We start from the raw sequence: 13,927 nt of genomic DNA, 5'->3' as shown, positions 1-13,927 counted from the left end.
TTTTGTTTTGTGGTGTCCTTGCTCGTTAATTTACACACTGTGAGTAAAAATACTTTGACCTGATTAGTAATAAACCCATATACTATTTGATAGTCGTACATGTTCTCGTGCAGTAGTAACGGCATCTACATGGTACACGAATTAATGGGTATACCTATCAATAGGGGATTGTATCCGTTTCAAAGTCCGAGGGGGCTTACTGTCAACCATGTTTTGTTGGCTACCTAGGTTTGTTTCAAGTAACCACGCCTCTATGCCCCATCACGCGTGAATGGCTATAAAACCCGAAAAATTGCGACAGTCGGTTCTAGATACTCGTTGATAAAAGCTTCAACTAACCTGTATGCTGTCGTATAGTTTTTATTGTTTTAATTTCTTTGTCTTGGCTCTAAATAATTATTTCTTTTCAAGATTGGGACGTGGTCATTATGAAGCTTTTTATTCTTATCGCCGTCTGTGGTTTGTCAAGTGGCATACTGTTGGTTGAGGCCAAACTCAGTAGCTTCCGTGAACGTAAATAATTAATAAAATTACGGTTTTTTAAGTAAGGCAATGAAAGTATAACCAATGACTTTACAACAGTTAAGACCAGCAAGGTAACTGATTCGTGCATCGGCCGCTGTGGCCAGTCAGGAACGGATCCCACTCAGCCATGCCAGTGCAATCCTTCTTGTCAAACGACTGGTTTGTTAATGTAATTTTTTTTTTATATAGATCAATTTTTAAAAATCTATCATTTTCCTGTAACCTAACAGGAGACTGCTGTACCGATTTTCTGTCAACTTGCAGTAGTTGTGCTTCATGGGGACGGTGTACTGAAGGAAACAATCCCGATTGGCCGTGTCAGTGTACCGAAGAATGCGTAAACAGTGACAATTGCTGCCCCGACTACGCTTATCTCTGCGGTGGAGTTGGTCCAACAGGTAATCTTTACTTAAATTTTCAAATGGCTTTAATAAAAAACAACTTCACATTCGATATGTCATCTAGCAACTGTGGCATTTGACTGTTGATCTGTTGATAGGTTATAGTTAGCGGTTAAACCCATCGGTGTCTTATCATTTAATTGATTAACTTCACCCGCATAAAATCCTTGTTGTTACCAGGTACAACCACAATAGGAACCACTACAACGGGTTCGTCCGGCGGAATCGATTCTTGCGTCGGCAGATGTGGCATTTCTGGAACTGATTCAACTAAGCCATGCCAATGTAATCCTTCCTGCCAGACATACAATGATTGTTGCGCTGATTTCCTTCCGACCTGTAATACTTGCGAAGGACGTTGTACTGCTGGTTATGATAGCAAGTGGCCTTGCCAGTGCAACAGCCAGTGCACATCTTACGGAAATTGCTGTCCAGACTATTCAGCGCTTTGCTTTGCGGGTTTAATCCATTAAATTCTGTACAGCTGTGATGCTACATAGGATGGAGGCAGAATTCGGACTCCCTATAACCTGGAAAATATTACTATGAAGTTTAATTATAATATAAGCCGAGCCAGATTTTAAATTTGTTTGCTGAAATACAAAAATATACGGTTATACCATGTACATCTCTGAACCACCAATAAATATGATGATGAGTATATTTATGCCTAGCTTTGTCGTTATTGAAATGGCCATTCAGTTTAAAATTACAACTTCCTTAGATTGTCATATTGTCTTATTTTTTCAAATTATTTGACAACTATTACCTGGTTAACATCAGTAATATTTCCAACGTTCACTGTGGGTGTGATGTCAGAGCGTTGGCCTAGCATTCGGAAGGTTGAGAGTTCGATTCTGAACTCAGCCGAAATATTAACACAGTCCCAGCTCCGTTGTAACTATGAAATTGTTATAGACGGCGTTCAGCCTATGGCTATCTGTGGAAATCAATCAGTTCTATGCGATAGCTTGCATTCAATACGAAATGTAATGTTACGCACACACTGGTACATCTTCTTTTTTCAACAAAGAAAGTCCTGCTATGCGCGGGAGTCTCACGGCACTTGCCCACTGCGCCCTCGGTCGTCAAAATTGTGAAACAATGGATGAACCCAACTTCCCTCTCTAGGGTACCATTGGTTTCCATAGAGGCGAGGAAAAGTTAAAGAAAAACTTGAATTTTCACGGATGTTGTAGGTGCGCTGACAAACATACTTTAAACTCGAAATTATAAGTGGTTTATTTTCTTGTACTTGTAAAAAATAAGTAATTTCCTACTCCTATTGAACGCCGATTTTATTGCGTTGGTTACTAGCTAACTTCATGTCGTTTTACCAAATTAAGTTGTTAAAAATCAAATAATTTACTTAAAGATGCTGATCAATGATTGTTGGAAGCTGGGTTTGCTTAACATGTTTGATACTTATGAACTCATCTTTACTTCGTATGTAATGGCGTAGTTACATTCGATGAAAGGATGTATCAGTATGAAGCTTCCTCTATCCTCATCCTCAACCCACAAGTTGAGTTCTAATGCAAAATAAATGTACATGTTACTTCACAGCCTTTTCTTACCGTAAGGCGGGGAAAAAGAAAACCAAACAAGAGTTAAAGCTTTTCTTATTAAAAATTTTTGTTTTTTTTCACCGTTAATTTTTCATGATATTCAAACAAAGTAAAGCTACATGACTGCTCACGTTGGAAAAGGTTGGGCACTATTTTCTTGTTTTCGTTTTCTCTCTTGGGCTTCTCTCATAGATTGCAATACTTTGGATTCAAAATCAGCCATCGACATCGGAGCAATTGAACTTGGAGGTGGCTGTCTTACAGGTTGAGTGACATTAGGCTGATCTCCCTTAATCCATGAGAGTGTCAATGGGCATCCATGTATTCCCCTTTCCACAGAATAGGCTAAATCTGCATCCTTTTTGTTGGCAAATTCAACAATTGCACTTCCTTTTTTCTTTGTCGAAATAAAAAGAGCAAGAATATTCCCATATTTCTGGAGTATTGAATGGAGTTTGTCTTGAGAGTAAGGATCTATACCATCAGGGTCAACTTTCCATGATAGTTTCAGTCTTGCACTTACAGGTCCCATTGATGATAACTGTTCTTTCTCCTTTGCCAACTCAATTCGTATTTTCTCTTGTTCTTCAGCTAACTGATTAGAGCCTTGTTTTCTCAGTCGTTCAATTTCAGCCTTGAGCTGATCTTCTGGACTTCGCTCTGGAAAGGTTTTTCCAGATGTTTGAAAAGCTTTTTCTCGAGCTTCAAGCTCATCCTTGAGTTTCTTCCTTTTGGAGTCAAGCTGCTTATATCTTAGTTCTGTTTCTTTTTTTGCTCTAAGAACACGATCATATGCTGCTTTAGCAAATTCATCTGTTAGAACCTTCAGTGCCTCCGATAACTGATGGAAGAGTTTTGCTGCTTCAGGGTTATCTGAAAATTAAGAAGAAACATAGCTCTTTTAGCAAGCAACATAGAAGTTTACATACTTGATTCTTGACACTTATACTAACTTTGATCATTTGATACTGGAAACTGATCTTAAAACCAATATGTTATATGAATTTCATGTGGTACATAACAATACCTGGATTTTTATCTGGATGGACTTTTAAAGCTTTCTTGCGATACGCTGTTTTTATCACTTGTATTGTGGCATCTGGGGAAACTTCAAAAAGACCGTACAAATCTAGTTTAGTAATATCTATTTTCGACATTTTTGGATTGCTTGTAGACGTAAATTTTACGTACGAGTCTATTACTATGGTTACCAGGGTTGCCAAAATTCCCTTTTGTTTGACTCACCAGTCGTCATTCTACAAAGGGGGATTGGGGAATGGGCGAATGGCTTTTCTGGATTTGGTTACGTATCCATGATCTCTCAGGACTTTTAGAAACTATTTAGAATATAATGAAGTCGAAAATTTTGCAGGAAAATCTTTTAAATGCTGATAGCGTTACACATACGGAAAACACCTATTGGCTGTAGTACTTGTTGCATGAAAATATTGTTTCATTAACCTGCGTAACTTTGCAGTCATTGATTTGACTGCAAGTCATAGCGATGGTCTGAAGTAATTTTCACAGCAGCCAATGGCAACTTCATAACTGACTATATTCGAATCAATTTGAAGTCAGGGGCTGTGCATGCCTTAACAGTTTTGCCCAATTGCGGGATTGAACCTTCAATGTTTAGCGTGACAATCGTACGCGCTAACACTTAAGCCACAATGACCCATTTGAAGTTATCTGCAGACGAGTGATATGCCTGACATTGAACTTATCATACTGTTAAGTGTTCAACCGTATAATCATATTATAAAGAAAATTCGGTTTCTCAACACAAAATAATAGGTTTTAAAATTTGATTTATTGAAAGAATTGAAAAAAATTTTGTTCTGTACCGCGTGCTTTGTTTTATGCATTGACATACTCCTATACGTATATGTTTAAGCGATACATTTATGCGGGCCAGTGGGCATCAACAAAAACGATATAGATGAAAGCTCCAAGCACAGCACCGAAGTGAGGGATCACAAGAGGGATCCAAAACCACATCCAGTTGTTGTAACTAAAATGAAACATTTTATTTATCAAATGACAATAATACTATTTCAATTAAACAATACCTGAATACTTGTTGACCCCAACCAACCAGGTAAGTGAAAAGCCTTGGTGATAAATCTCTAGCAGGATTGATTGGTACCCCACAGTTCATGCTAAAGCTTATGCCCAATCCCATAACGGCGAATCCCATGTAAAAGGCAACAAGAGAAACAGGGACTTTGCAATTCCTTTGGTCAACTATGGCGGAGGCACATATCAGCAACAATGCTGATCCAACTATCTGTTTTTTTTAAATTGTGTTTTAATTGAAATAAATTAAAATTGAATACTAGTTTCATGTCTTGGACATATTCAAATTAGTTATACTGAATCAACAATAGCGCCCGTCATTGAAAGATAGGCAGACGGGTAAGGAGCGAAAATGGCAGCGAATCCCGGGTCTTCGTCGGTCATGACAAACTGGCCTCCGGTGCGATAGAATATTGCCTCTAAATTTGCGAAAAGATATAAAAACATTTATTTTTAATAACCCTTGTAGGACGAGATTATAGTATAACCGAGATAAACTGCAAAGACACAAGCCGCAGCTGCGAAAGCCCCGAGATATTGGGCTATCCAATAAACCGGTAATTTGCGCCATTGCACTATATGAGAAACAGAAAAAAACAAAACAACAAAGTTGTTGGATTATGAGTTACGTGGAAAGGTTCCATCTTACATTTTCCAGTGCAGGCCAAGGCAAACGACAGGGCTGGGTTCAAATGGGCACCTTCCAGTAAAAAAAATTACTAACAGTTACAAAAAAAAAAAAACTGTGCTTCTCATTTTGAAAGTAGTTTACAAACCTGACACGCCGCCAGCAATCCAAACTCCGGCCATGACACCTTCGTTTCGACATTTCGTCAAGTAGAAGTTGGTTAACCCCCATTATAGTGTCAATCAATAAAACATTTTTGTATTAAATTCCATAATTGTACGTTACCAAATCCTTCACCCATCCGGTTAGCCAAGAACTCTGCTAGTCTCCCGTTGGTCAAAACGGCTTGAGCCTGCGTTCCGATAATGCATAACTTGACGTTTGCAAGAGGGCCATGTCGATAGAAAAGATCAGCGAATCACTGCAGGTAGGCTCAAAAGATGATGTTCCAGGTTTTTTTGTTTGTATATATATACCACTAGAACGAAGGTCCCGGCAAGCTCTCCTAAGAATTCGCGGATAAGAGGGTAGGCCGACAGGCTGATGGCCTTCCGCACGCGGCGCTTATCGACCATCCTTCTGCTTTAGATGGAACGATCAACTAAGGCGTATGAGTTTATTTCTACGACTATAGAAAACCAGCTGTTATTTGGTCCACTTTCTCCGTCACCTGATAAGATTGACCCGGCCTCTCCCCAAATTGGACCAAACCATTGCCCCTCAACGAAAAACATCCGACAATAGCCTGTCATAGACAAGGCTGACACGCTGACAGCTTGACATTGGACTATTGTGCAATGAAAGCCCATTATCTTTTAAGTAAACCCACACAATGTTTCAATAACAATCCGAGAAAAACTGCTTTAAATTTTATCTTTCAAAATAAAGCGGTCATCCAGTCTATGTTTGCATGTCTCCCCATGCAAAGTCTATCCGTAACCGTTTTCTTTTGTGATTTAGACATCCATAGAAGTGAAAGTTATTAGGCACTTTGGCTTCTATCGGCTTTCTTTTTTCATCCACATCTCTGCCTTAAGTAAATAGCTGTTGTTTATTGTAATAATCTATGCGATGAGAAATGAAATGGGTTTACGTCAAACAAGTTTTATAAAATGAGAAAAAAAAAGTGTTCTTTTGTACATGTATGTCAGCTTAATGTGCCGAAAAAAATTAGACGGCGCTACAATGGTGCAACATTACAGAATCATTCAATAGGGATGCAATTTAGCTGCTTGCTGGGTACAGAAATATTCATAGACGTTTTCTTGTCATATAGTTTCCTGTACGTACGAATATATAGGGATGGAGATGCTCTGTTTGAATGCATGTAGTCAAATAACACAAGTTCCAATCGAAATCGTTAAAAAATTCCTCTTTTTTTTTTTGTATGGGGAGTATACAGTGGTCCATTTCCCAAATGAAAACAAAATAATGAAAATCAGCGATACAACAAAAGGATGGAACGACGGTGGTCTTGATGACGGAAGAAATAGGATAGCAAGGTGGTTGCCCTTCTTATGTCGACGCGGCGAAACCTGTTTGTGTAAAAAGAAAATGTTGGCACATTAGTCTTCGTCTATATCCACCGTGGCACTATTAATTGCAGCAAAATTTAAATATAGCGCTAGCAGGAAAATGAAGGGAAAGAAGCCGCCGTAATTTAAAATGCCCAACAGCAAACCAATTGCCCCGCTGTAAAATGTTGTATAACTCACCCCTCGATTTTAAAAAATTTTACAAAAAAAAGTTGGTGAAATATCGATGGAAGGATGTCTGCATTCTATTTAGAAACCTATAAGTATTTAAATTAAAAATTATCATTTTAGACTCGTTTTTCTTTAAGGATGCTTATGGGCAAAATATCTCTAGCTCAAAGTGGGCAGGATAACGATTGCAACATAAATCTATGATTCTTACTCTCCATATCCATGTTCTGGATCTTCTCACCCCTGTCTTTGTTGAAACTTGCTCGTGGCACGCCCACGGGTACCAGTTCATCTCCATCCTCTGGCCAGTGCGCTTCAACGAATGCGATGTAAATAAAGACTCCGAGAATAGCTCCGATATGAGGGCCAACAATAGGAATCCAGAACCAGTTGTAGTTGTCCCAGCTGAGTATTTAAAAACAATCGTCAAGTCACGACTCGAAACGATGAAGAAAATTCACGACTTTTTCTACCTGAAAGACTGTTCCCATCCGGCGATGAGACTGATGAGTCGTGGGGAAAGATCTCTGGCCGGATTGAGCGCATAGCCGCAATTAGCACCAAAGCAAACACCGATGCCTAGAATGGTGAATCCCACGTACATGGGCACTAAAGCGGACGGGATTTGCGTGTTCTTCTTGTCCGTAATGGCGCAGATGCAGAGCAATAACAACATGGTGCCCAATATCTTTTTAAAAAAAATTGCGATAATGATGATTAAAGTTCAAAAAGGCATTTGTTTTTTAATAGACAAAACACCTGGTCGCCAAGCCCTCCAGCAACCGAGAGCCATGGGGCTGGATAAGTAGCGAAAATGCCAGCCAGTCCCGGATCGTTTGCTTCATCGTTCATAGTCAAAGTCCCGTTGCTTGCATACTGGATCGCATCTGCAGTGCAGAGCAAAAACAAAACACAAAAGAATGTCTCGTGAAAATAGCGAAAAGAGAATTCTTTATGCTTTCATTATATTGTGACGATAGTTTGCAGAATTTCACACATACCGCTGTAGACGCCAAGGACGGACGCGGCTGCAGCGAACGCGCCCAAATATTGCGCCAGCATGTAAAAGAAGACTTTGATGATTGCTAGACGACCAGCACAAGCCATTGCCAACGTGACAGCAGGATTCAAATGGGCACCTGTCAGGTTGTAAATCGTGCCGTTATTTATCTGGAAACTTTGTGTTATCTATTTCCTTGTTATTTTCTTTTACGGAAGGCAAATCTATTTTTGTATTTTGGAAAGAGAAGAGCAAAAAACGGGTTGCATACCCGAGACGCCCCCAGCAACCAAGACTCCCATCATGACACCAATTGCCCAGCCCCAGTTTATGGAGAAGAAGTCACCATTGGCTTCGTTTGATAGTTTCGATTGGGCTACACTGGCGTCGCCAAACAGCTGTAAACAAAATGTAAATAAATAAAAACGAAACAATTTAGTCACGTTCACATTTTCTTGGCAAACAGAAGCATCCTGTTGTGGACGAGATACATTCACTTATCGCCGGATCAACGAATAAATCCTCTTGATAAGTGGATATAGTAAGTTAGGGCTTAGCTGTGAATTGATTAGAATCAATGTGAATGTCAAATCGTATTGATTGACAGTTTGCTTACGGTATTACGATCTGCCCAAACCGTAAAACGTTGCTAATCTCTTATGAATTTTTTGGATTTTCCCCCACGAACAGTTTTTTATCAACACGAACCTCTTTCAACCCATGGTTTGATCTTTAACGGATCTGAATATCACATTTTTATTTTTTTACTGTTGACCAAGTGGATTGATTGTCCGTCTAATGTCGGACGTTAACGAATGTCTAATCCGTCACGGGATATTTGTCTTTTTACTGGTAATACGCACGCGGGTATACACTAAACACTTTACTCATTCACCAACCACACCTCTAAAGTGAGGGCGTGGTTCTCGGTGCAAACAAAACCCCCTAAAAAAAAAGAACAATAACAACAAGCATATCGAGACACTCAATAAACGTGAACTGTTGTATGACTCGACGTCTCACCTATATGTCCCCCTCCCGCTGGTCATTTAGTCACGTTCAGGAAATCATAAAAAGAAATGTTAACTAATACAATAAAACGTTAAATTGAACTAACGGTGTTTGCAAAGAAACTTTCGCGACAAAGTAGTTTTCGCGTGACAGTGAGCTAGAAACAATGCTATTCAAGTTGTCCAGTTAAAATGAAATCCACTACAAATGTTGGCCACAAAAATGACCCTGACATCGTGTCTGATCACGATTTTAAAAAAATGTTGCATTTTAATCAAGAAAACAAGTGGATTTAACTTACCACTAGAATAAAAGTGCCCAGGAATTCAGCCATGATCTCGCGAAGGAGTGGAGCCTCGACACGTATCATCTTCATAAGCTTTGGGGCCATGGCACTCGGACTGCAAGAAAAAACAAGTGTAAACGATTTTTACATGTGTGCAGGTTAAAAAACAAAAACAATAAACAACTTTTTGATGGCACAGTTGACGATCAATGTCCATCGCCAGCAAGTCATTTTATTTTACAAAGAAGGCGGACCCAAAAAAAGAGTAAAAAAAGATTCGATATTTTAATTTGATTGTTGTTTCGTATGGACGGAACGAACAGCAATTGGAGAACTACTTGCGGAAACGGATAAAGAGCATCTGCCCCCGCGGCCCTGTTATTTAGGATCCTTTAAGAGGCGAGAACCAAACACGAAATAAGAGGCAACTTCCCCACGAGGCTGCGTCGGAGTTTTGAAATGTGAAACCCCATCTTTTTCTCTTTCGATTGAAAATAATGTTCCCGATTGTAAAGCGGGTTCGGATTACTCGTCCGCCGAAATACCGATTGAATTCACGCTTCCCATGGTCTCACAACCCGCCTGTCTTCAGTTGCTTGTCCATTCGTCGGCGTTCTTGTAACAAGAGAAGCAGGAAAAAAAAAACAAATGAAAATAGACGCTACTGGTTCAACATTTTCATAATAGAAAAAATACGTGTAAGCGTAAAGAATTCCTAAATCCGCCCCGGTGATGGTCCGTTTCTGACAAACAGCTTATCGCGTCAGCGTGTTATGAGCGTGAAACAGGGCGTTTACTTGCATGCTGGACAAGTTTATTTCCCACGCAATTGAAATGTCCTTTTTCAAGAGAGTAAAAATGAAATAGAGAAAACGTCATTTTGAATTCCTAGAATCTGCGTGTATGTCGACGCTTGTTAACAGGCACGAGATCGGAAAGATGATCGACTTTCTGATGCGATTGTTCTTTTTTTTCGAGCACGTTCTCTGGAATTCGAAAAGACAACCCGCGTCTACGAACAACGTGGCACCGATCATCACTTTCCGAACGTGAAAGCTACGACAGTTTGGATCTCGCGCTAAGTAAAAATCAGCAGTGAAAGCGACTGAATGACATTTATACCGTGCCAACTTGAACATGCCTTAACAAAGGACAATAACCTTCAGCCACTCTTGTTTATTGTTGTTGTTGTTCTAGTGAATAACACGACCTAGTGAGAAATATTCAAAAAGAAAACCTTACGTTTGTAGAGTTTGGAAAGGAGCTGCTTTTAAGATAACCTTAGTGAACTTGCTCTCTTTTCGCCAACAACGTCTTGGCAGCCAGAATTGAATAAAAACAAAAAATGGAAACTGAACTTTGAGATAGGTTCTCTTACGCCAACATCAAATCGTAGCTCGACATGGAACTGGACGACTGGCTAACGAACGCCCACATAAAAAAACAAAGTTTGATCGCGATGGTGACGTCGTTGCTCCGCACGCTTTACAAATCGACGTAGAGGCGATACGTTGCGATGAACCTCGTGCTCCGCACCGATTACTTTTCCTAGATAAGCTTTTTTTCTATTCTTTTTGGAGGGTCCTCTATTTAACCTATCTATTTTCAGAAGTTGGTAAAAACAAAAAAATGGACGGAGAGTGCGAGAGAACACTTTTAGATGAGTCGCCACGAATAGATGGGACACACGGAACACGGAAGAAAAGGGAAATGTTGGATCGAGTCTCGTGTTCAAACCTCGGGTCTGTGAGAGTCTAGAAAGAAAACTGCATAGACAAGGGTTAGGCCACGTGCACTTGTGCGTCCATAGAAGGAAAAAAAATGTGTCACAGAGTCCTGAACTTTTTTTGTTGTTCATGTGGCATTCTCACAAAGTCAACAACATGTGCGACCTATTTTTGCCCGCTAGATTTTCTGGATCTAAAGTGAACGTCATTTCTCTTTACCGGGATTGTGTCGTACATCTTTTTTTTTTTTTTAAAGAGAAAAACGATCATAACCGATGACAGCAAAGCGCTAGAGAATGTAGATCTTACCTTTTTTTTGGGGGGGGGCCTCGGGTTTTTAGGGGTTTGGGCAGCACGGATGATGCACAACTGATCACTAAAGTTGCTGCAAGTCAAGTGTCCCCCACCGCCACCTTCGTTTCAGAGCCCTCTTACACTCTCTGCCTCCCTACTCCTCCCCGCCTACCGGGTCAGCGTGACTCCCGGTCTCCCATCCAAAATTCTCTGTTACTTTGGAATCCATCACATCTATCGGACGAGTGTCAAAATATGGAGACGAGGGAAACAGTGCCCCAGCCGTGGTGGTCCGCTATCAATTTCCTTTCGTTAACATGTATAGTAGATACATTGACTGGCCAGTCCCGTTTGTTTGTACAGATGGGTGAAATGAGGGGAGAGAGACAGTCGACGCGCGCAATCTTGTCTTCAATCTCCGCGTTATTTAAATGACCTTCAGACTCGCTTATACTATCGTGTGATATATGTTGATAAAAATCATTTCTATTGACCATATTTTTCATTTTTCAATCCCAAATCACTACTAAATGAAAACGTTTACTTAATAACTGTGAACGCAATCACTGGGTTTGAACGCGCGTTTGCTAATCCCGGTTCCACTGCGACAGAGATTATGAAGAGAGCTGAGATTGTAACCGTTTGCTCTGGATAAAAATAAACTCTATTGCGCTCTAAAAAAAATCGGCCAGTTCCTTGTGCGCGTTTCAATATGACAACGCAGTATGCACACAAAGAAGGGGTTTAGGGCATACGGGTCTTTTAAATATTGTCACGCGACAAAGCACTCAGCCATTCGGAATAAAATGACGTCCTACGTGTATATACGATAGTCGAATCACTGTAGTATACACAATCCTGTGTCCTGCTATTTTCAAACGTGCACAGGACCCTCCACAATAAGAACATGGTGGGGTCGAAGAAAAAGAATGGGAATTTGAAAGACAATCGACGTTGATAACAACATCTAGACATAACCCCAGATTGCTAGCACACGATCATAATAAGGAAAGTGAAAGACGGAGAGTTTTGAAATCAACCCAAAAAAGGAAAAAATAAATAAATAAACGAAAGAAAAGAGCAGGAAACTCACGCAATAGAATTAGTCGGGGTCGAATCTAGCGTTTTGGCCGGTTTCCAGTGATGACTGCCACGTTCGTCCATATGCTGGAGTATTTCTCGAGATTGAAAGTGATGCGGATGATGTCTTTGAGTTGGATGCGTATCGTGATGGTGATTCTCCATTATGAGATTGTTGACTTCTTTGCCCGTTACTCGACCTGTACTGAAGGCTAAGTCAACTGTTTACCCACTAGATATAGACGGCCAGGCCAGCAGCGGACTCCAGGTGCGTTTGTTCGTTTTTTCTGGTAAGTGTGAGCCTTCCAGTCAGTGAAAGCCACAAGAGGGAGGAGATTTAAAGAGAACGTGAGCTCCCCTCCCCTCGAGGTCTTCTAGCAAAGGGTACAGGCAACCAAGGATAGAACACGTATAGGTAAAAAGGTCGCAGCTGGTGGCAACGCAACTCTCAGTGAGTTTCGGCACAAAACAATAACAACAACAAGTTCATCATTTTTTTTTACGCCTTCCGCAGATACGGAAGAAATGAATCGGCCAGACCGGATCCTTTGGAAAACTTTCGTGTTTGTTTGTTTGTTGTTGTTTTTCTTTTTGCTTGACAAACCCCTTCAATTTTGTGGTCGTCTTATGTGATGATGGATGATAAAAGTGTCACGGTTAAAGGGAAAGGTTCAGCCTCGTAAATAATAACATCTTTCATTGCACGGCCGTTTGTCCGGATGTTTGATTTTCCGAAGATGAAAAAAAATCAAGGTTTTTCATTTCTCTTCTTCTTCTTCTTACTCATCTTTAATTGATGTAAGTTTGGTAATTCTTTTAGACTTGTAGAACGACGGATCGTTTTGATTGCTGCGCCGCATTTTCTAGAATCACCACACCCTAAACAAAAAGATTCCAAAATAAAAGTAATTTTTAAACACAAAAGAGAGCGAGAGAGAAAATAGAACTATAGCGGTTAAAATGAGGCAGTAAAGAAGCCGCTTGTTGTTTAAAAGGTAAACGCAAAATGCCCTTGATCTTTTTCTGCGTCTTTATTTTTCCTATATGTTGTTTCCAGCATAATCAGCCGAATTGGCCGTAATCATCCCGGAGCGATGTAACATGTGAAGTGTCTATTGAAATAGAACAGGAGAGAATACAAGTAGAGAGGAACAGGGGGAGGGTAAAGAAATTAACTAGAAATTGTCCGGTCATGACTTGTACGTAAAAAAAAAGTTCTTCTTCTTCTTCTTTCTCATCATCAGCCTCACTGCGGGTACGCCATTTAATTGGGAAGCTGCGCACCTGTTCTGCAATCGAGTTATCAACATCTAGATAATGACCGTCTTTTGAATTTCTCGCAGGATACGACCAATCAATAGAGGCACTAGATAACACAGTCGATCATAGTCGTCGTAATTGTGTCAGTTACACAACGACACGAGTTTTCTCGACGCTGCAAGGTGGTGACACACTTGACTCAAATGAAAGAGTCACGTCAAAGAATGTGGCACTCCCTCGGACGCAAACGAGTTTTTGAAAATCCAAGTCGAATCATTTTGCGGTCCCGCTATATATGAGACTTTCACCCGAGAAACAACACCTTCATTCCGACAACTGTTTGACGACAAATTCTTACACGCCAT

At 40.3% G+C, this 13,927-nt stretch overlaps 4 protein-coding genes across 12 annotated transcripts; 1 reads left to right on the top strand and 3 right to left on the bottom strand.

The window, feature by feature from the left end:
* Positions 1-242: 242 nt before the first annotated feature.
* Positions 243-1,589, top strand: LOC116917391 (keratin-associated protein 5-9). 2 transcript variants are annotated; one of them, XM_032922850.2, is made up of 5 exons: positions 243-341; positions 412-513; positions 583-684; positions 756-923; positions 1,107-1,589. In XM_032922850.2, exons 2-5 carry the CDS (start codon positions 429-431, stop codon positions 1,397-1,399), a joined length of 648 nt encoding a protein of 215 aa, XP_032778741.2. In that variant the 5' UTR covers positions 243-341; positions 412-428; the 3' UTR covers positions 1,400-1,589. The 2 variants fall into 2 exon arrangements, with proteins under 2 accessions (XP_032778741.2, XP_045025576.1); XM_045169641.1 differs by lacking the exon at positions 243-341 and having other exon boundaries at positions 350-513.
* Positions 1,590-2,543: 954 nt separating this feature from the next.
* On the bottom strand, positions 2,544-3,716 carry LOC116916035 (dnaJ homolog subfamily C member 17). The gene is made up of 2 exons (XM_032921221.2): positions 3,522-3,716; positions 2,544-3,367 (listed from the first exon to the last, which is right to left on the bottom strand). Exons 1-2 carry the CDS (start codon positions 3,649-3,651, stop codon positions 2,622-2,624), a joined length of 876 nt encoding a protein of 291 aa, XP_032777112.1. The 5' UTR covers positions 3,652-3,716; the 3' UTR covers positions 2,544-2,621.
* Positions 3,717-4,285: 569 nt separating this feature from the next.
* Positions 4,286-5,834, bottom strand: LOC116917366 (aquaporin-10). Its single transcript, XM_032922809.2, has 8 exons — positions 5,675-5,834; positions 5,484-5,571; positions 5,347-5,385; positions 5,220-5,270; positions 5,059-5,145; positions 4,868-4,989; positions 4,564-4,781; positions 4,286-4,505 (listed from the first exon to the last, which is right to left on the bottom strand). Exons 1-8 carry the CDS (start codon positions 5,771-5,773, stop codon positions 4,397-4,399), a joined length of 813 nt encoding a protein of 270 aa, XP_032778700.1. The 5' UTR covers positions 5,774-5,834; the 3' UTR covers positions 4,286-4,396.
* A 491-nt stretch (positions 5,835-6,325) lies between these two features.
* LOC116917364 (aquaporin-7) lies at positions 6,326-12,517 on the bottom strand. Of its 8 annotated transcripts, none has more exons than XM_032922802.2 (9): positions 12,316-12,517; positions 9,217-9,316; positions 8,176-8,302; positions 7,906-8,043; positions 7,664-7,791; positions 7,378-7,592; positions 7,116-7,309; positions 6,914-6,990; positions 6,326-6,733 (listed from the first exon to the last, which is right to left on the bottom strand). In XM_032922802.2, the coding sequence occupies exons 1-8, from the start codon at positions 12,465-12,467 to the stop codon at positions 6,983-6,985; spliced, it is 1,062 nt and encodes a 353-aa protein (XP_032778693.2). In that variant the 5' UTR covers positions 12,468-12,517; the 3' UTR covers positions 6,326-6,733; positions 6,914-6,982. The 8 variants fall into 8 exon arrangements, with proteins under 8 accessions (XP_032778693.2, XP_032778697.2, XP_032778695.2 ...); XM_032922806.2 differs by having other exon boundaries at positions 7,146-7,309; XM_032922804.2 differs by lacking the exon at positions 6,914-6,990 and having other exon boundaries at positions 7,146-7,309.
* Between the last annotated feature and the right edge of the window lie 1,410 nt (positions 12,518-13,927).

The sequence above is a fragment of the Daphnia magna genome, linkage group LG2 (genome assembly GCF_020631705.1).
Source record: "Daphnia magna isolate NIES linkage group LG2, ASM2063170v1.1, whole genome shotgun sequence".
Classification (NCBI taxonomy): domain Eukaryota; kingdom Metazoa; phylum Arthropoda; class Branchiopoda; order Diplostraca; family Daphniidae; genus Daphnia; species Daphnia magna.
This window is presented reverse-complemented; position numbering and strand designations above follow the sequence as displayed.